This window comes from Scatophagus argus, chromosome 20 (genome assembly GCF_020382885.2).
Source record: "Scatophagus argus isolate fScaArg1 chromosome 20, fScaArg1.pri, whole genome shotgun sequence".
Taxonomy (NCBI): Eukaryota; Metazoa; Chordata; class Actinopteri; family Scatophagidae; genus Scatophagus; species Scatophagus argus.
In genome coordinates, this window is record NC_058512.1 from 3,134,944 (window position 1) to 3,154,354 (window position 19,411).

The 19,411-nt window shown below is 42.5% G+C and overlaps 5 protein-coding genes and 4 non-coding genes across 9 annotated transcripts; 1 reads left to right on the plus strand and 8 right to left on the minus strand.

Annotated features, from left to right (window-relative positions):
* Nucleotides 1-826: 826 nt before the first annotated feature.
* spout1 (SPOUT domain containing methyltransferase 1) lies at nt 827-4,598 on the minus strand. The gene is made up of 12 exons (XM_046374645.1): nt 4,476-4,598; nt 4,360-4,399; nt 3,638-3,757; nt 3,407-3,566; nt 3,227-3,316; nt 3,094-3,143; nt 2,474-2,604; nt 2,113-2,185; nt 1,910-2,008; nt 1,692-1,794; nt 1,269-1,416; nt 827-1,145 (listed from the first exon to the last, which is right to left on the minus strand). Exons 1-12 carry the CDS (start codon nt 4,521-4,523, stop codon nt 1,059-1,061), a joined length of 1,149 nt encoding a protein of 382 aa, XP_046230601.1. The 5' UTR covers nt 4,524-4,598; the 3' UTR covers nt 827-1,058.
* Nucleotides 4,599-5,012: 414 nt separating this feature from the next.
* Nucleotides 5,013-9,104, minus strand: kyat1 (kynurenine aminotransferase 1). The gene is made up of 13 exons (XM_046374647.1): nt 8,841-9,104; nt 8,702-8,760; nt 7,708-7,855; nt 7,449-7,598; nt 7,253-7,339; nt 7,032-7,157; nt 6,795-6,915; nt 6,637-6,713; nt 6,473-6,562; nt 5,904-6,090; nt 5,728-5,804; nt 5,385-5,471; nt 5,013-5,312 (listed from the first exon to the last, which is right to left on the minus strand). The coding sequence occupies exons 1-13, from the start codon at nt 8,910-8,912 to the stop codon at nt 5,253-5,255; spliced, it is 1,341 nt and encodes a 446-aa protein (XP_046230603.1). The 5' UTR covers nt 8,913-9,104; the 3' UTR covers nt 5,013-5,252.
* A 647-nt stretch (nt 9,105-9,751) lies between these two features.
* surf6 (surfeit 6) lies at nt 9,752-12,211 on the minus strand. Its single transcript, XM_046374657.1, has 4 exons — nt 12,073-12,211; nt 11,219-11,434; nt 11,015-11,097; nt 9,752-10,641 (listed from the first exon to the last, which is right to left on the minus strand). The coding sequence occupies exons 1-4, from the start codon at nt 12,161-12,163 to the stop codon at nt 9,949-9,951; spliced, it is 1,083 nt and encodes a 360-aa protein (XP_046230613.1). The 5' UTR covers nt 12,164-12,211; the 3' UTR covers nt 9,752-9,948.
* A 62-nt stretch (nt 12,212-12,273) lies between these two features.
* Nucleotides 12,274-15,043, plus strand: LOC124051357 (surfeit locus protein 1). The gene is made up of 9 exons (XM_046374658.1): nt 12,274-12,463; nt 12,584-12,650; nt 13,195-13,322; nt 13,427-13,509; nt 13,644-13,835; nt 13,942-14,014; nt 14,310-14,472; nt 14,604-14,685; nt 14,795-15,043. The coding sequence occupies exons 1-9, from the start codon at nt 12,401-12,403 to the stop codon at nt 14,859-14,861; spliced, it is 918 nt and encodes a 305-aa protein (XP_046230614.1). The 5' UTR covers nt 12,274-12,400; the 3' UTR covers nt 14,862-15,043.
* Nucleotides 15,044-16,301: 1,258 nt separating this feature from the next.
* On the minus strand, nt 16,302-18,680 carry rpl7a (ribosomal protein L7a; the record flags this gene model as incomplete). Its single annotated transcript, XM_046376000.1, has 7 exons — nt 16,302-16,438; nt 16,544-16,613; nt 16,913-17,043; nt 17,307-17,386; nt 17,787-17,927; nt 18,214-18,363; nt 18,557-18,680. Coding segments are annotated over 7 exons (801 nt in total), but the record flags the coding sequence as incomplete, so codon positions are not given.
* Nucleotides 17,155-17,231, minus strand: LOC124052186. Its single transcript, XR_006841962.1, has one exon. It is a non-coding gene; the product is annotated as a small nucleolar RNA SNORD36 (small nucleolar RNA).
* LOC124052174 lies at nt 17,470-17,542 on the minus strand. Its single transcript, XR_006841952.1, has one exon. It is a non-coding gene; the product is annotated as a small nucleolar RNA SNORD36 (small nucleolar RNA).
* Nucleotides 18,030-18,100, minus strand: LOC124052176. Its single transcript, XR_006841954.1, has one exon. It is a non-coding gene; the product is annotated as a small nucleolar RNA SNORD24 (small nucleolar RNA).
* On the minus strand, nt 18,437-18,509 carry LOC124052175. Its single transcript, XR_006841953.1, has one exon. It is a non-coding gene; the product is annotated as a small nucleolar RNA SNORD24 (small nucleolar RNA).
* Nucleotides 18,681-19,411: the final 731 nt, after the last annotated feature.

The window sequence follows — 19,411 nt, forward strand, 5'->3', positions numbered from 1 at the left end:
GTTCATTCAGTACAGACATCAGTTTGAGCCTTATTTGAGCCTTTTGTGTTCTGAAATTAACCTCTGGACAATAATGAATAAGAAGAAAATCCCGTGAAGCACACGGACTGTTAGCATGAAAATTAAATTGCCTGCTAAATTTATTAAGATATTAGCCTGAAATTATAACATCACTGAATTATATGATGTAAAGAACTGTGAACTGAAGACCACGAAGACCTCAGTCAGTATCAACAACGCAGATGGCAGCTTCTGAAATTCAAATATTATGGATAAAAAAAACTTTAAAATTTTGTCTGTCTGTTTTGTATCAGTGAAGGCAGAATAAGCTTTAGAAACAAACCACGAATAAAACTCAAGTCAAGCTCAAGCACAAGTTGGCGGCACCACAAATTACAGGCTCCAAAACGGCCCAAAACTCCTCTCAGACTGCATTAGCTTTCACCGGGTGTACTTAATCATCTGGAGACTGTCTGTCAAGCTGCATGAAAGCGTCAAGCACAAAGTGACTGCATCCACATCATAATCTGCCAGCTGTGAAGGCCTGTAGACTCGTTTTCCTGTCACTGAAAGCCGATGGTTCACGTTCTCTTCGTGCAGGCATGCGTTCGACCTACTCAGAAACCTGAACCGACTCTGGTGTTTATTAATGACGGTTTAACTAACAAGCTCAGTGCCATCTTTTTTTTTCTTTTGTTCATGTGGTGCTGGTCTCGGCACGGTTTTTCATGAAAACCTCTGTACTGTATTTACCAGGAGACAATTTATCAATTTATATGGTTTGGAAACTACAATACCAGTCAGAAGTTAAAGTCTGTGGATAGTATTTGTATTTAAATATGTACAATTTATTGAGCCATTTAGAAACAAAGACGCAGAATCTGACACTGACTGAACTCAATGCAGTGATGTGCGTGATGCCATGTGTGAGGTACAAGCTGTTATAACAGAAAGCAATACCAAAAAGATCCGATTGCGGAAAATGAACAGCTTCATGGTGAATGTCGATTTGATGACAAAATGTCTGCCAGCATGTCCTTGTTAACTTTGCTTTATCACTAACTCTTCAATAAACCATTGGATGCACCTGAAAAGGCAGCCGTGATCTTCTCTCTGAGTGCTGCCATGGAAACCAAGATGGCCTCCTGTTGAAAAGAAAACAGGAAAAACAAACATAAAGCATTTAGCCACACAAAGAATGTGAATTCATCTGGTCACACAATGGTTGGTGGTTCAAAACAGAAAAACGTGTCACAGAATGTGCTCACCTCTGTGCGAATGGTCCTGCTGCCCTGACCGGGACACGTGTTGAGGTAAAGGTCAAATAAAACACTGGGGTCAGTAACATCCAGGTTTTGGTCCGCATCTACGCTGGCCTCCAATCCCTGAAGACCCCCAAAAACTACCAGAAGATGCCTAAAAGGTGGTGGGAAATTTAAATGAGTAAAACTAAATGATAATATACCGTTAATATGTGTAACTGGGTGTACTTTGGCACGCCAGCGCTCTGAGCTAAATGCTAATGTCATCAAGCTAACAAGCTGATGTTTGCTTTGGATGCATTTGCTCACAAAGCAGCAAAACTGCAAACTGATGACACAAAGAGGAAAGTTAAGGGATGATTGATGAATGATTGTAACAAATTCCAAAGTTCTCAGGCTTGTCGTCCATCCAGTCGGCTCTGAACTCACTTGAATGGTGGCAGTGTCGTCTGGTCCACGTTGCTGCCTCTCTCTGATGTGCCAACAGTCACGTCGTATCCTTCTTCATATGGACTCTCTGTGAAAACTGCACCTGCATTAACAAACCGACAGCCGTCAGAATAAAGCAACTTATTTTGTGTGGGGGGAAAACTGATGGGATGTAACATTTGAGTAGCAGGGGCGTATCATTAGTATAGGAAACCTACTGAGGCAGGACGCCAAGCGGACGCTGTAACCCCAGTAGAGCCCACCATCAGTCCTGGGCACTGAGGGGGCCACCACCACAGCTTTACATAGTTTGCTCTCTGGACAGACAGACAGACAGACAGACACACACACTGAACTGATGAATTGTGAGCACAATGAGACAATGAGAATATTCAGTATAAAACATGATGGACCAAATTACCCTGATTCTGTGTCTTATTGAGCCTAACTGTGACTCGCAGTCCAGACTGCAGCTGTTTATCAATCCGAACCTCCTGTGGAAGCAGGTGGACGTAATTCAGTCAGACAGACAGAATAATTTATTATAATTTATTATTTCTATAATAGAAACCTTTGTTGGATGTTTGTTAAAGCAAAACAAGACATTAGAAGACAGCATCTTGGGCTCATTTTCTACTATTTTCTCACATTCACTAACCAACTGACCCAGAGAATACAAGATCTAATCAAAATCCCACAGTCTGTATCGCCTCATATGTAGATAATAGCTTTAACTGGTGTCTACATCATGATGACAGTAACCCGCATTAAGACACGCTCACCTTTCTCATTCCACAGTTTACTAGTGAGCCTTGTCCTTGTTTGGTGGGCCTGTCGAGGACTATTCCTTCTCGATATTCTGATTCATCATCTATCCTCATGTGGTGAGGACTGTCTAAAGGGTTGAGCAAACCTGATGGGGGAAAAAAATGTGAAAATGTGTCTATAGATAGCTATAAATTATAGCCAAAGGAATGTGGAGGACCAGACAGCTGTGAGGTGAAAGAGACAGCTGCATGTCGACATTTTAAATGTAATTGGTTAGTTACTGTAGTTTGGCACAGTGGGATGAGCAAAATGACTGCGATGTACACTTCCTGAACATACATTTTGCTAATAAAAATCCATAAATCTACTTAGAAATGAGAGTGATAATAACTCCACAACTCATCTGAGGATCATCAGGTTTTTTAAGTTTCTTCCAGCATCACAGTAATCCAGTGATGGTTTTATGGACATTAAATAAAGTCGCTGCTTACAGCTAATGGGGCATGTTTTTAATGATTACTCGTTTGCCAGATGTTGCAGTTGTGTCATGTTTGTCTGATCTGGGACCCATACAGTCAGCTTTTGAAAGCACCTGCAGTACATGAATGTATATAACAGCCATTTGGACTATTACCTGCATACTGTAAATCCTGATGCTTTGGGAAGAACCACTTGCGCAGATACCTGGAGGAGAAGAAAAGCTGTGGGCACAACCTGATAAAAAGGGCTGATACTGGAGACGTGATTATAGTAACACTCCTACTTACTGTGGACATTCCAGGTACTGAAGTATTCTGGCAAGCTGAATACAAGCATGTCCCTTCTTCCCAACACCTTTAAATTCTCCTTCCACGCTCCTGTGGGAAAAAGCAAAACATTTTCTCTGAGCTTTTTCTGACTGTTTACAGCGTGCTTGTGAGTTAGGTGCACCTCTTAAGTTAACTTACTTGACGTCTTCCCCTTGTTCATCAAATACAACGATCTCGTCGACGCAGAACACGACGCAGGCACGGGCGATCTGTCCGGCCAGGTACGTACGGAGTTCAGTGGACTGAGCGTTATCCAGGACAGAACCCGGCAGGGCCACACTCACCGTGTAAGCCCGACCTGAGAGGTAAACGTACCGATTATACATTCCAGCACTGTGACAGCAATCTGAAAAACGGTGTTAACGTTACCTTTTTTGTTTTGGCTCTGCTCAAGTTCAAGTTTTTCTCTCTCTGCAGCTTCTTGCTGTTTCTGCTTTTCCAACTGTTTGATCAGCTTGGCCTCTTTCCTTTGCCTCTGAGCCTCCTTTACTGAGGAAGAATTGAGGACGTTGGTAAGGAAATTAGATACACATGTATGCATGCAGACAGACTGAAGATATACCAGTCGACTGTCTGAGGCAGTGGTAATATTTGCTGCTTTTCTTTGTCTTTTAGGATGATAATGAACCAAATCATTCGATCAACATTCTGTGACGCTTTCTAGAGGAACCATTAATTAAGAAAATAACTGGCAGATTAACTGATGATGCAAATAATAGCAAGGAAATATTTGAGATCTGGGGCAATGTAATTAACCGTGTCTACTTAATAGCCCCAAAATAAGGTTTAGTTTTGACACTTAAGTTTCCGGGACAAACTTCTCTGTTAGTAGTCAATTTACCATAAAATCTACTTTAAAGCTAAGGTCAAACGCCTGTTGAAACATCATATGAAATACCACCATATTACAATACAATAAAATAATGTAAAACAGAATCCGCACATTCATCGTCAAAGACATTTTCACATAATTTAACTTAGCGATAGGGCGAATTAAAAAATCAAAATCTAACTTGTGTATGAGACCAAACTGATGGCAAGCAGCATACAGCTGTTAGCTAAACCTTAGCATTAGCTAGCGGTTTACTCACTTTCTGCTTTCCTTTTCCTCCAGTCAACCCGCTCATCAGACTGTAAAAAACAGGAAAAACATTAAAGGTCATGTGGCGAAAATATGTTTTAATGTAAAAGAATAATGTATCAGTACCTGAGAGAAAACAGTTTTCGGTTTTTTCACTGCAGCGTCGGTAGACATTTTCGCACGCACCAACACGTGAAGTCTATTTACTTCCGGGTTGTGGTTCCCGTTTCAAAATAAAAGTCTGTAAATGAAGCCTGAATAAAAATGAAGGTTTTATTAAGTGAACCGGAGTTGCTTCTTAAAACACGACTGTGACTTCACAAAACATCGGCCTATGAATATTTCTGTCCCACATCAAGTATAAAGTGTAATGTAGGAGGCTACTTGAAAGAGAAAGTTTAAAAGCGTGACTACATGATAACACTTGTGTTAGCTGTTTTTTGGTTAAGGCTGCTGCAGTGCCTGGAAATAGTTTTTTAAATCTAAAATTAACCTGGAAATAAGAAGCCTCTCGGCTGTACATTTACATTTCTGTTAGGTTGCTTCATGCTGTTCATGGGGACACCCAAAGACTGTGATACAAACATCTCCTTTAAAGGCAAGTGCCAGAGACGGTGCGAGTGAAGCTACAGCACAGAGAAGACTGACGCTGGGCAAGAGGACTCGTGGATTCATCAAAAACTTTATTTTTTGTGCAATTCAAGACATTATTTGTTACTATCGAAAAATGTTTCTTTCAGTTTCCTCTTTGAAATCACTGTCAGAGTTTGAGTGTTTGGACGATTGTGGGACAAACTACAAGTGGACGTTCACATACAGAAACACTCAGTATGGCTCAGTTTTAAATGAGGAGCAGGCAGGTGAGACGTGGGTGGACGGTGACGCTTCTTCTGCTGGGCGGCTTTACTGTCCCTGACTCCACTTTCTCAGGATGTCCTCTGCCGCGTCCAGGGTGGAGTCCTCCTGTGGGACACGGGACAGCGAGTGAGACAGGACTCGGATTAAATTCATTTCAGCGAGTTAGGTTGAGTTTACCTTGACGAAACAGAATCGGATGTATTTGTCAAACTCCTTGCTGTGCTCTGGACTGTAGAAGGCAGAGACGGGGATTGTTGCCAAACCCTGCAGAGGAAAAAAAGCGAAATTATTTCACAAATAATCAAAAAAAAAAAAAAAATCACATTTTTGTCTGTTGCTATCCCAATACTTGAATTTGGAGATCTGGTCTTCTAATGTTGTAGAAACATACAAACATGTAATAAATAAATACAAGTGGATAAAAAAACAGTTTATGCTAATGAGATCAGTCCATCCCTGTTTAAAAGAAATTACCGGTAATTAATTTCAATAACACCTTAACTGAGTGCATATTATTTACCTTCTCTTTGGTTAGCCATTTAACAAACTTGAAGTCAGTGGGTTCATCCTCAGAGCTCTGCTCACTGGAGTCCACCTCTGTCAAAAAAGAAAGCCGAAAGAAGAATAAAAAAAAAAAGAAAATTGTCATATTAAATTTCAAGCAATGGTGGTTGCAGGCGCTTGTTCTTCACTCACTGACTGAAGAGATGTCTGCGATCATAAAATAGCCTCCCTCTGGCATGACGGGCCGCAGACCAACGCTCTCCAGACACGAGGCCAGCTTCTTCCTCTTGTGGTGCAGCAAGGCCGGCAGCTGCTGGAAGTAGCTCTCTGGAGTCCCGAACAGCTCGAATTCTCTCTCGAATCCCTGAGCTACTGCCTCCTGTCGAAGGCAGCGGAACCAGATGAGACGAAAATTGGAAACACAGAAAAAAAGTTTCAGAGGTCTGACTTCATTTGAAATGACAACTTTGTCAGTTAAAACTGGAGATTATATTCATTAATCTCTCAAAATGTTCCTCCAAACATGTCTTCCTTTCTAAGAATTTCAGTGACAGCAGCTGCGCCATCAAATAAAATGTAAATGTTCTAGATCATCAGCATGCATGTGGTATTGAGGCCAGAGTCCAAACCGTTGACCATGACTAGAATTGCACAACACCACTAAAAACTGTAAGAGGAGGAACCAGATTTCTTTCAGTTTCTTTCTTACACAACCATATTTTATTTCTTGGTCTGAAAAGCTTGAGAACTGCTGTGTTTACCTGAGCAGCTGTAGCGCAGTGGTAAACACTGTTCTGGTGGATGGTTTTCATGTGCTTCATGATCTTCCCAGAGCTGATGGCCCAGCCAACCTGAAGGACAGAAGAAGACATGTCCTCGTGACAGCATTCAGTAAAGAAGAACACTCAGACAGACTGTGCGTTACCTTCCAGCCTGTAGCACTGAAGGTCTTTCCAGCACTGCCAACAGTGACGGTTCGCTCCCACATCCCAGGAAGGCTGGCTGCGAACACATCAGTTTAATGAATGTATCAGTGAAGCAGCTTTTTGGTGTCCTTTCTGCTGAGCTCCGACTGTATCTCACCGATCTTCACGTGCTTGGCTCCATCATACGTCAGCCACTCGTACACCTCATCAGTGAAGCACAGCACGTCGTGTTTGATGCACAGATCAGCGATCATTTGGAGCTCTTCGGTCTTGTAAACCTGTCACGGACGTTCGACGAAGAACACGTTTTATTCAGAAGAAATGATAGAATGTCTTGTCATTTAAACAACTGAGAAGCATCAACCGGCTGACACAACTCTGCCAAGTGTCTTACTTTGCCTAATGGGTTGTTGGGAGTGTTGATAACGATGGCTTTTGTGCGTGGAGTGAATTTGCTGGCCAGCTCCTCAGCAGAAAGAACCCAGTCTCCACTCGACAGGACGGCGCCGCCCTCCACTTTCTTAGATTTAACAAAAGCAAATAAAGTTTTTTGACATGTACTTTTGCTTAAAGAGGCTCTCTTAAATAAAGGTCAGAAACATGTAAACCACCCACCGGCCTCAGAGGTACATACACCGGCTTTCCTCCAACCATCTTCACCATTGGCTGGTAGCAGTCAAAGAACGGCTCAACAATTATGACCTGGAGAGCACATTTCTGTCAGTTCTTCTTCTTTCTGTTGTTTTTCCCCCAAAAGTTGCTAACCACAAAACTGAGTAACTGAAACTACATCATGCAGTTCTTTTCCTACCTCATCCCCTTCATCGACCAGAGCCTGAAATGCACAGAAGAGAGCCTCATAAGCTCCGACTGTGACCAGGATGTCGTCAAAAGGATCAATCTCATGTCCCACAATCCTACTGAAGAATTTAGCCAGACTTTTCACAAGAGGGGGGTGGCCCTGAGGAGACAAACGTCATGAAAACATGAAGTGTTTCCAGGCGTCTCTCAGTGCTTCTCTGACATTCACAGAAAGATAAAACTGTGACCTAATGAGCATTCGTGCTTACAAAAGCTCGGGTATACTGGTGCATCAGGGGTCCTCCGTTCAGAGCTTTACAGAAAGCCTCCTGGACAAACGTAGGAGGGGAGAAGTCAGGAAATCCCTGTCCAAGGTTCACCGCTTTGTAGTCTGCTGCCAGCTGTGTGAATTCAACCCTGTTGGTGTCAAACAGGTGACACACGTTTTGTTACAAAAATGACCAGTTAGAACTGAATAACCAGGAAGTGTATGAGATCAATCTGAGCCGCTGCATAGGAGTTAAGTCTAATTATAGCAATCAATTAGCGAGTTAAAATTATGTATTCACTCCAATTGTAAAGAACAAATCAAAATGCTTCCAAACCTATCTATTGAGACTTGACTTTCCCTCGGGATCAATAAAGTATCTATGTATCTATGCAGGTGGTTTGGGCTTTATTTGGGTTTTGAGATAATCCATCTCCAATTTCCATGACCCAGGTGAGAAAACACTGCATGCTTTATAAACCCTGAAATATTAATGATTGTTTTTCAAGGCGTCAAAGGGAAGTCGCTGCTTTTAAATGTCACGTTGAAAAGGACACAATATCTTATGGTGAGGACTTTGTTCTTTCAGGTGTGTGTTTTGCTCAGCTGCTATCTTAAATTCAACACACCTTTGACGTTTTCTGAAAAGAAATAATACTTCAATACCAAAGTGAAACGACATAGCAAAAGATCACGATTACATGCGTAGAAAGCAGCAGTATAAATGGATTTTTACTGTTGTTATTATTTTCTCTTGTTACACAGTCTGAGGTGCAATTGACCCTGCAGCGAAACTGATTTTGAATATTTTAAAGTATCTTAAAACGGGTTTGGTGGCAGCTGAGTTCCTCCCCCACGCTCCACCAATCAGACACTTTGATTACAGCTTTACTTTATGAATGGCACATATTTGGCTCGTTTATCATCCGCACGGGGACCGTTGGTTTTCGCACTGATTTAATTATGCAACCAAATATGCTGCTGATTTCACCCACCAGACGTTTTTATCCACGCCGTGGGTCCTGCTTGCTTGGAGTCGTTTTGACATGATCCTCTGAAATAAAAGGACATTTTATTTAAATACGCTGCATGCCGGGGGAAAAAAACAGAAGTGTTTAGTAAACCTGTGCTCACCTTGTGATGGTTTCTAATTGAACTCTGACGAATTCCGGTCAAACTTGTGGCAAGATTTCTGATTATTCCCATCAGTCGACAGTCATCGTTGGAGGGACGCAGCGGATTATATCAACCGGAAAGATGGCGCTGCGAAAACACAATTCCTAACGTGCTGATGTTACTGATCTATAATACCCGTGACTCTTTCAACTTAAACAACAACGAACTGCTGAAGTCAAGTGAAGCGCACCTCCCCTTCGACCTCCTTGTGTTTCAATTTCTACTTCCTGTGTGGGCGGAGCGAGGAAAAAAATCTTATTAGTTACCTCGATGTAACTCTAGTTCTATGAGTAAGTGCAAAATAGGAATAGCGATATTGTCAGCTACCATTAATAGTATTTGACATGGCTATTTGTCAAATACAGCCAGCTGAGGCACCGGTCTCTCAGTATGCTACATAATAAGTTTGAAAAATAAATATCAGCATTTAAGGAAGAGGTTTTAGCATAGATACCACACTCTGATGGTAATGAGACTAGTGTCACTGTGCTTGGCAAACAAATAGTTCAACACATAACCACCATGTGAAAGCACAAATTGTCCTTTTTTGCAGTCACTCGGTTTCTTTAAAGATTAAACAAATTAAGGGTGTTAATAAGCGATCTTTAGAGGTGCTGGTAGGATGATTTTGATACTTTTGAAGCCAGCCGTTTCCCCAGTTTCTGCTAAGCTAATTAAGCTAACCATGTATACATACAGTACATAGTTAGCTTAATTAGCTAATTAGTTAGCTTCATATTTAGAGACATGATGGTGGTATTGATTAACTAATTTAGCAAATTAAATGAATGAATTATCCCTTTCAAAGACTTGTATCAACAAGACTGATATTTAGTGAAATAAATTAAATAAATTCTGCAGTCCATCACTTCGTCATAAGAAATTATCACATTTTACTGAGCATAACACACATCATATTACTCGAAAACCGGCACAATGTACAATGTGTAGCAGCAGCAGCAGTGCTTTCATTTTGTGTAAATAAATCACATTGGCAAAAAGAGAGTTATTTACTTATTTAAACTCTGCTTATGTTGTCACATAATCAATATAGCACGCTCATCCGCTAGACTGCCGCTTTTTTCAAGTCCTCAGGCAGCACTCTGCCTTTCTTCCGCGCTCTGTCCTTCTTCTTCTCCGTTTTGACTTGCTTGCGTTTCAGGATGTTCCTCCGTCTCTTGTCCTGACGCTGCTGCATCTTCTCTACGACGTTCTCACTAAGCTTGCTCCACTTCTTCTTCCTCTGAGCATGCCTCTTCTCCTTGTTCTTCAACGACGTGCGCAGCATGTTCTCGTCGTCTTTGATTTTGATGCCCTCTGCCTTATAAAGCACGTTGGTCCACTTCATGTTCTCCTCCATCTGGCGGGCCTTGCCCTCATCTTTCTCCCTCAGCTGTTCCAGCTTTGCTTTGCGGGCCTCAACACGACTGAGCAGCTGCTTGTAGTTCCTCCCCGTCAGCGGTGTTACCTTGCCCTTCACACTCTTCTTCTTGTCCTTCTTTTTCTGTATTTTGTCCACATATCCCTCTTCCACTGTCTCCACCTTGTTGAAGATAACAGCGGTTTCATTTCTTTTGCTCGCAGCCGGAACGTGCTCTTCTTCCTGCTTTATCTCCGTTATCTGCTGTTCTTGGCCGCTTTTTTCAGCCAGTTGCTTCATCCGCAACTCTTTCCTCTTCCTCTTCTTCCGCTCCCGCTCCAGCTTTCGTTTTGCTCGCTTTGCCTGGACTGCCTCTGATGATGCATCCTTTGGGACTCCCTGACATAAGATGAGCGTAACATGTTAATCACAGACACTTAACCAAATGTTTAACTACTATGCAATATGTGCTGAGTTCACACTATATTCTGTTTTACAATTCCACAAGTCAGTCAGTCCCCCACCTGTTGAACAGCATCAATTATTACCTTTACGGTATTTAATGTTGCCTGTAAACTAACTGGCACCAGAACACAAGCAGGAAAATTCTGCATAACATCATCATGTGGTAGGACATTTTAACCAAATCAACTGGCTTCTTTTACTGGCTTTAATAGCAGTTGAGGAGTCAACAGGTGGAGTTAAAGATATATGATGTAAAAAAAAACCTTCATGTGGTTTCAACTCATTGTCATTTTTAAATACTACACACCTGTCCTCTGGACGCCTCGATCTTTTCATGCAGTCTCTTGCGCAGTAAATCTACTGTGGAGAAGCTGGACGGCACACCTCCTCCTTTACAAACAAGAAGTAAATGTGGCCGTCAGAAACAGTACGAAAACTCAAAAATGCAAGGTGCACGCACACACACGCACACACACACACACACACACACACACACATCCCCTCATCGTACCTTTAGGCTCCTGTGTCGAAGATCCATTCACGCTCCGAGCTCCGGACCCATTCACTTTTGCTGGGCCTTTCTGTGCTGCTGCAGCAGAGGGTGAAGGCTTTTGTTGGGATTTAGGAGGGGGCGTCTTCTGATCGCCACCCTTTTCTTTAAAATGCTTCTTTTTGCACTTTTTCCTCTTCTTTGGAGGACCGTTGTCACTTTTGCCCTTAAATTGAGCTACACAGAGAAAAACACAACACACATAAATTAATGATTACATTGTTCATCTGACAATTGGACCACCATGGTGCTGCAATTGTGAAACTGAAAGAAATAGTTAGAAATAGTGCAGATCTGATGATTTTCTGAGACCAAAAGGCCAAATTTTCCCTTTTTTCCCCATGGGCCAGCAACAGCTGATAATGTGGGTGACACTTCCCCTCTGAAAGTTATTATATCAGCTTTAACTCCAGACAAACTTCTTTTGTTTCAAGTTTTAAAAAGCCTTTGAAACATTTAGGTTTTACAGTGTGCTGGAATTTTATTTTATTTTTTCCCTTTTTCCAACACAAGGCAACTACCTCATAACCCACAATATTAATCTTGAGGCACTGCATACACCTTTAATTCTTCTGTCTGTATCTATAAGAATAAAACCAGAGAAAAGTAGCAAATCATCACGTCAGAAGCTGGGAAAAAAAATATTTCACGGTGTAGCGCCCCCTTTAGTTAACTACGTTTATAGCCCGGGGTTTGGTGCCACATGGAGGCTCCTAAACGCCTTTCTGCGAGCACTAACACACTTCTCTGTCTGGCACAGAAAACAGCACGTATCCAACGCCATTAAAATAGACAACGCAGTGTGCTAACGTTACCAAACGGCCTCTTCTTTGGCTCCTGGTCTTGTTGAGAAATGACTTTACTTGCGAGTTTCTGAATGTACGAGTCCTTGGAGGCGAGATCCATGTCAGCAAACTCACCTTTAATCGAGCTAAAACACGCACACTACTGCAGTAACTCACTGGTGGAAAATATCAACACATTTCTGTATACATGTGCGTACATCGTGACGGGGGCGGGGCGTCACTACACCGGAAGGAGTAACAGCAGAAACGGTCCCCCTACTGATCAGTCATGTAGATGTTATGTAGTCGCTTGTGTCACGCATTTTTAACCTTTTTCACGTTGATGTTTTGAGTCAGGATGGCTTCTCTTAAGTCAGCGCTGGCCTTTTCCAACAGGGTGCTTACGACACTGAAAAAACAGGTAATTTACTCGTGGGGTTTTTCTTAGTTGTGTTTTTATATCCGTAAGAAACTTCACCGAGTCTTGTGAAAGTCGTTTTTCACTTGTGGCAGATTTTGAGCTGATTTTGTATCATTGCAGACACACGTCGTTTACATCAAGAGGACTCTCCTCCTGTCCAGACTGCCACTCTGCAAACGTGCCGACGGTAAAAATTAGTCTTAATGTTGTCGACGTGGTGGTGACAATTGACTCCACTTTGTGCTTCATTTCATAACTCAAAAATGAACAGAAAACAAGCAAATAGTTAGACGTTTTACGCAAAGGTAAACCTTTTACAATTTTAATGTTCTGCTGCTATTTATAGGTGTGCTTTTAAGCCGAGAATCTGCACAAAATTTCGTTATGCTTGCATAATGACAATAAAGACTCTTGAATCTTGAATCTTTACAAACTCCAGTTTAGGAAAGCAGAAATGAAATGTATGTTATCTAAAAATGTTCATCTTTGTGTATTGTGTTAAACAATATAAGAAGGGTAAATGAACTTGAACTCATTAAAAATGTATATACAATATGTTTATATAAATGTAAATGTGTTACAGACGAAACCTTACAAAGTGAACAGTTCATGTAAATATCAGGTCAAATCTTTGCCATGTACTCCTTAACTCACTAATATTTGTGAATAATCTTACATGGTGATCTCTTAATTATGTATTCGGTTATATTCTGTGTTTTGTGACTTTCCAGGTAGGCTCGTTCCCTTCGGGCGAGCGTCCAGCTCCACAGCAGCGGAGGCAGAGAAAGGACAAGACTCTTTCCTCAAATGGTTCCTGCTGCTCATCCCTGCCACCGCCTTTGGACTTGGCACATGGCAGGTACAGCGTAGCCACTATGTGTCAGCACGTTACTGAACAACAACGCTGATGTACCCTCAGTTTGTTGTTGTGGGGTGGACTCAGATGCTTTTGTCTCTGTGAAGGTGAGACGGCGTCAGTGGAAATTGCAGCTGATTGATGAGCTGACAAGACTCACGACTGCAGAACCCATCCCTCTTCCTCTTGAGTAAGTACACGTGAGAACCATTTACTATCAATCTGACACACAATTTGGATTGAAAACGTACTTTTCATAGCAGTTCACTGAATGCACATGTATCCCCTTCTGCTTTATGAATCATTTTTCTCTCTGCATCCCAGTCCTCATGAGCTGAAAAGCCTGGAGTACAGAAGGGTGAGAGTGCGTGGACAGTACGACCACTCAAAGGAGCTGTACATTCTGCCGCGCTCACCTGTCGACCCAGAGAGAGAGGCCAGGGAGGCAGGCAGACTGTCTTCAAGTGGCGAGACTGGCGCCAACGTCGTCACCCCATTCCACTGCACTGACCTCGGGTGAGAGAACAGATAAAATACTGCCGCACTGGGTTGATCCTGTATGTATAACGCTAACTGCATCTCACATCAAACGCTCGCTGGTCTTTGCCACCTTCACCTGCAGCATCACAATCCTGGTGAACAGAGGATACGTCCCAAAGCAGAAGATACGACCGGAGACCAGGATGAAGGGGCAGGTTAGTCTTTCAGATGGTGTGTTTACTGGACGAGCACTCCACTGTTGCAGCATAACTCCTCTAATTCATTATCAGACTCACAATAGCCAGTTAAAAAGAAACAGATCTAAACCATTAACCATTAAGCATTAAGATTTCCCTTCACTGGAGGTAAGGAGCCGAGCCCAAACCCTTAAATACAGCCCCACTCCACACCTGAATTCAATAATAAAGATGTGTCCCAATACTTTTGTCTATATAGCTCTTGCAGCTCATTTGGACCCGTTGAACAAACTGTAGGAATGCTTGTGCACAGGTGGAAGGTGAAGTGGAGGTGGTCGGGGTGGTGAGGCTGACGGAGACTCGCAAACCCTTCATGCCAAACAACAATGTGAATAAAAACCACTGGCATTACCGGGACCTGGAGGTCATGTCCAGTGTCACTGGAGCCGAGCCCATCTTCATTGACGCCGACTTCGGTAAAGTCTTCAGAACAACAAAGTCCACGATGCACCTTGACTCAACTACTTTGAAAATCCGATTCAGTGTGCAGAAACCGTTAGAGCTGCTTGCATAATTGAATACAATATGGTGGTCTTGTGTCATGCAGGGAGCACCATTCCTGGTGGACCAATAGGCGGACAGACCAGAGTCACGCTGAGGAATGAACACATGCAGTACATAATAACATGGTAGGTGACAGCTTTCTCTATTGACAAAATCCTGTCTCTGAAGCAGCCAGGAGTCTTTTGTACTGTAAACGACCTGTTTTCCACGTTCTTATCACAACTTTTTCTTCAGGTATGGCTTGTGTGCTGCGACCTCCTACCTGTGGTTTGCCAAGTTCATCAAGAAGGTTAAAATGTGATGATTAAATGCAGTGAAACTGTAGTATTATACATGAGTACTTGGTCTGAAATACTCCTAAGCAGACATGATGTAGTTGATTTGTTGCCTAATGAGCTCCAGTCTGCTGCATACATTCAGAGATGTAAATAGCTGTGGATTATTCTCCTGATACATATTTGAGAATAAATGAATATGAATGTACTCCTTCCACTCTTCCCTTATGGTTCATAAAGTGATGGGAATGCTCAACGTTAACATTCATCCATATCAACATGCATTTATGAATTTGGCCTTGCAGCGACCAGAAGACAAGCTGCTGTCTCATCTACATTGGACCAACTTAATCACCAGTAGTGATTGTTGGGAAACCAACAGCTGGAGGCCTCATTCGCTACAACTGATTTGGATGGAGCACCTCAATTCAGCCACGAGTTCATAAGTCTCAAGTTTACAGCTCTGGGGACAATACTTTAGACCAGTGCTTCTCAAATAGTGGGGCGCGCCCCCCTGGGGGGGCGCGGTGCGATGCCAGGGGGGGCGCGTGTGACCCTGGGGAACATGCTTTTTTTGCCGTACTAGAATAAAGTGTAATTGCACATCCACTACAGTAGTTGGCAGTGGCGCTCTCATTGTCAGAGTGTGCGCAGGGAGTATTAGCTCTATGGTGTAGCGGCTTTTTTGCACCGAGCAGGAAGTGCAGTAAGCGAACCCTTAAGAGACAACATGAAGACATTTTTAACAGGGATGAGAAGAAAGGCGGAGAGAGACGAAGATAATGAGACAAAAGTAACTCACCCGAAAGCTAAGACGAGGAAATATGACGAAGCATATGTAGCGCTTGGCTTCACTGTGACTACAGTGGGAGACGACAGACCGGTGTGTTTACTGTCTAAAAATGTTGGCAGCGGACAGCATGAAGCCTAATAAATTAAGGCGCCACTTGAAGACATTACATCCCAATCATGCTGATAAGCCGCTGGAGTTTTTTCAGCCAAAACGTGCCGAATATTTCCAACAATCATCCCGCTTTGTGAATGCTACTTCAGTAAACCAGCGAGAATTGTTAGCATCCTATTATTACATATTATTATTATTACTATTATTTATAGTCGCAGTGGGGGGGGGCGCGAATTGTTTTCTACTTGCTGGGGGGGGGCGCAACAGAAAATAATTGAGAAGCACTGCTTTAGACCATCCCAAAGCTGAACACCTGAAGTGTTTTAATTCTCTTTTCTTTAACAGGTTTTAAATTATTCCCATCAGGTTGTTTATGCTTTTGCTGTAAGAGGCTAAACTATCCTCTTCTATCCATTTCTAATTCAGCTGCCCATCTCTAAATTAACCTGTCAATCAACTCCAGTCTGATCAACTGCTTCACTTACACCTCAGAATGTAATTTTTCATTCCAAATTTCTACACATTTAGTTCTTTAAAAAATAAAACAAACACACACACACTATTAGGACATAAATTTTTTTTATTCCAAACAATTTATCCAAGCTTGGTTGCCAGTTCCTTGGCCTTAGCCTTCTCCAGCTTGTTGATGCGAGCTGTGGATTTGGGGCCCATGATGCCGCCTCCCCAGTGACGACGGATCTGGAAAACAGTTTGAAAAGGGTTAAAATGCTGCAATTTGTTCTTTGCCATCAATATGCAGTTTTAGTCTCGTAGAGATACTCCAGTTGGCTAAAGAACGCTCACCTCTTCGTATCTGTCATTGTAGTTTGTCTTGATGGCTTCCACCAGCTTGGCAAGTGCACCTTTATCCTCACTAGGAGAGAACAAATTGGGTTAAAACGATGCTCACACCCCTTAGAAATGGAGCCAGAACACATTAATGGTCACATAAAGATAATGTGGACAAATGTGTTCATTTCTCAAGATCAGAATTTTGCCTCACACATCAGTCATTTTAAAAACATGATCAGAGTATCATGATGAACACATTACAGACACCACCAACATTGTATTGCGTCTTTCAAAAATTCAGTAAAATGCCCTACCAGTAAGTAAGTATGTACATCAGTAATAAAGAAACCAATACTACAGAAAAAGTATATGCAAACTTACGGGTTTGTCTGTGTGAAGGCAACTGAAGTGCATGTCTTTCTGTGCACCAGTCTGCCCAGTCTAGCCTTGCCCTTGACGATGCAGTATGGGACGCCCATCTTGCGGCACAGAGCTGGCAGGAAGACCACAAGCTAGAAAAGCAGAAGAAATTATTAGCATCATAGGACAACATTTTAAACTTAACTTATCCCAGAAAAAAAGTGACACACAATAAACATTGTGGCCATTGTTGGTTTGTGATCTCTGCTCAGGGTTAAAAAGCTCGTATGTTTTGATCCACACAGAGGATTCAGGTGAAGAAATTCAGACATCATTGCCAGAGAACACTTTTCTAAACTCAACTGGACCCAACATGAGAAGTTTCACTGCAGACAAAACACCATGGAAGACATACCTCAATTGGATCCACATCGTGGGCGATGACGACCAGCTGGGCCTTCTTGTTCTCCACCAGAGCGGTGACAGTGTTCACACCTGTCAAGAGAGAAAAAAATTGGATTACTCATATTAAATTTGGTGACAAACACACTGCCATAAAGGGATTTTCTATTTTGGCCAATGCTCAGGGTTAAAAAGCTCATTGAACATCAAGGCAAGTTTCAGGTGAAGAAATTCAAGTCATCACTGCATTCAGGCCAATATATTAATGTAACCAGCAAGTTAGCTCCAGTATACGCAGACAAACGCAGAGGATGTTCGACACAGCAAGACGGAAACTGCTTCATTACAGGATGAATCCGTCCCAGTGAGGCTTTGGTGAAAAACTTGTCAAGTTTAAGTTAGACTGATTAAACAAGTATGTTCTATATAATTCAGTTTATACTGAACTCATCCATCAGTTTACACTCCACAACGTTAGCTCTTCATTGCTTACCTGCACGAAGGACAGGGGGCCTCTTGGTAGGGGTATCTCCCTTTCCTGCTGCCTTCTGCTCAGCACGGGCCAGCAGCCTCTGCTTCTTCTCCTGCTTGGTCTCTGGCCTGTACTTGTGGGCCAGCTTGAACAGCTGTGTGGCTGAGGAGGAACAGAACATTACAGATTAACTTCAACAGCCCAACTGTGACTACATGCATGGTTTGCTCTGGAGCACGGTAAGTGAAAGGTAATTCAAGTTGCTGCATCAGTGATCTTGGTGGAAATGTCAGCACGGCTGTTCAGATAGCAAATATTCTTTCACATCACTTGCAAAGCCAAGTTGGTATTATGATGGGCCCAATAGCCCTTTTGAAACACTACAGCTTTGTTCTGTAGGCAGCCATGCCAAGAAAAAATGAATTCAATTAAGAATTATGAAAGTTACCGGTCTGGCGGTCCAGAGCCTGGGTGAACTGGTTGATTGCAGGGGGAACCTTCAGACGCTTGTAGAGGATGGAGCGCTGCCTCTGCAGGCGGATGTAACGAGGCCATTTCACAAAGCGTGTCAAATCACGCTTGGGCTGAATATCCTGGCCTGTAGGAAAAAACAAATCAAATGTTTACCATCTGACCTTGAAGGCAAGGTCTTCACTTTAGAGCCTCCAAAGTGCATCAGCGATCTTGGTGGAAAATTGTCGTCAGTGTTGTTAAGATAGCAAATATTAATATACATCATCTGCACCATTACAAGATCAACTCATCCAAAAACGCCAAAGTGGGCTACTTACCGATGCCAAAATTCTTTGGCCTCTTCTCAAACAGGGGGTTCACTACTTTCTTGGCCTCATGTTTCTTGGCCACAGAAGGGGCAGGTGCCACCTTCTTCCCCTTAGCCTTCTTTCCCTTAGGCTGTCAGGAAGAAAACAGTGACAGGGGAGCATTAGCAAAGCTACACAAACACTCTACTCGACTCAATTTTTCAGGTTTAAAGCTGTGCCTCAATTTAAACTCACAGCATCACTGCAGAGGCTAAATCATCTCGTAATATGTTGCCTGGTAAACTATGAATGCTAATTAACCGCTACGTCGGGACCCCAACAGCTATTGTTTAAAATACAGGTTAGCCTTATTCAACACCTGTCTATGTTTGCTAAATCTATGAGCTTCAGAATGTTTAGACCCGTTTGTAAATGCCATGCAGGCAGAAACGCGGAGTTACGGTGAATAAAGTTGGCCAAATCCCCATGCTGGAGCTCTCCTCTTAGTTAGCATGCAAAGCTACCAAGTTAAGGATGCACCTAGCTTAACAGCAAATTTACAAACCAAGTCATTCTCACATTGGAAAATTACCAAAGCCCATAAAAACATATGTGTTTGAGCTGCTAACTCTAAAGTTAACATTCCCATCTGTCCTAAAAGAAGCACTGCTATAGGCCCATTAATGTCACACTGCTAGCTAAACTAGCCGGGTACACATTTCTATCAGCCTACATTAACGTTACAAGCCCCGCTGTAGTCCTGCTCGTCACAACATTAAATGAAGTTACGAGGTTAAACACTGGCACTGGTTCACATTCATGCTGAAAAATCAACATTACAGGGAAAGAAGGCTTCTCAAATCAAACGTGTTCACCCACGTTAGC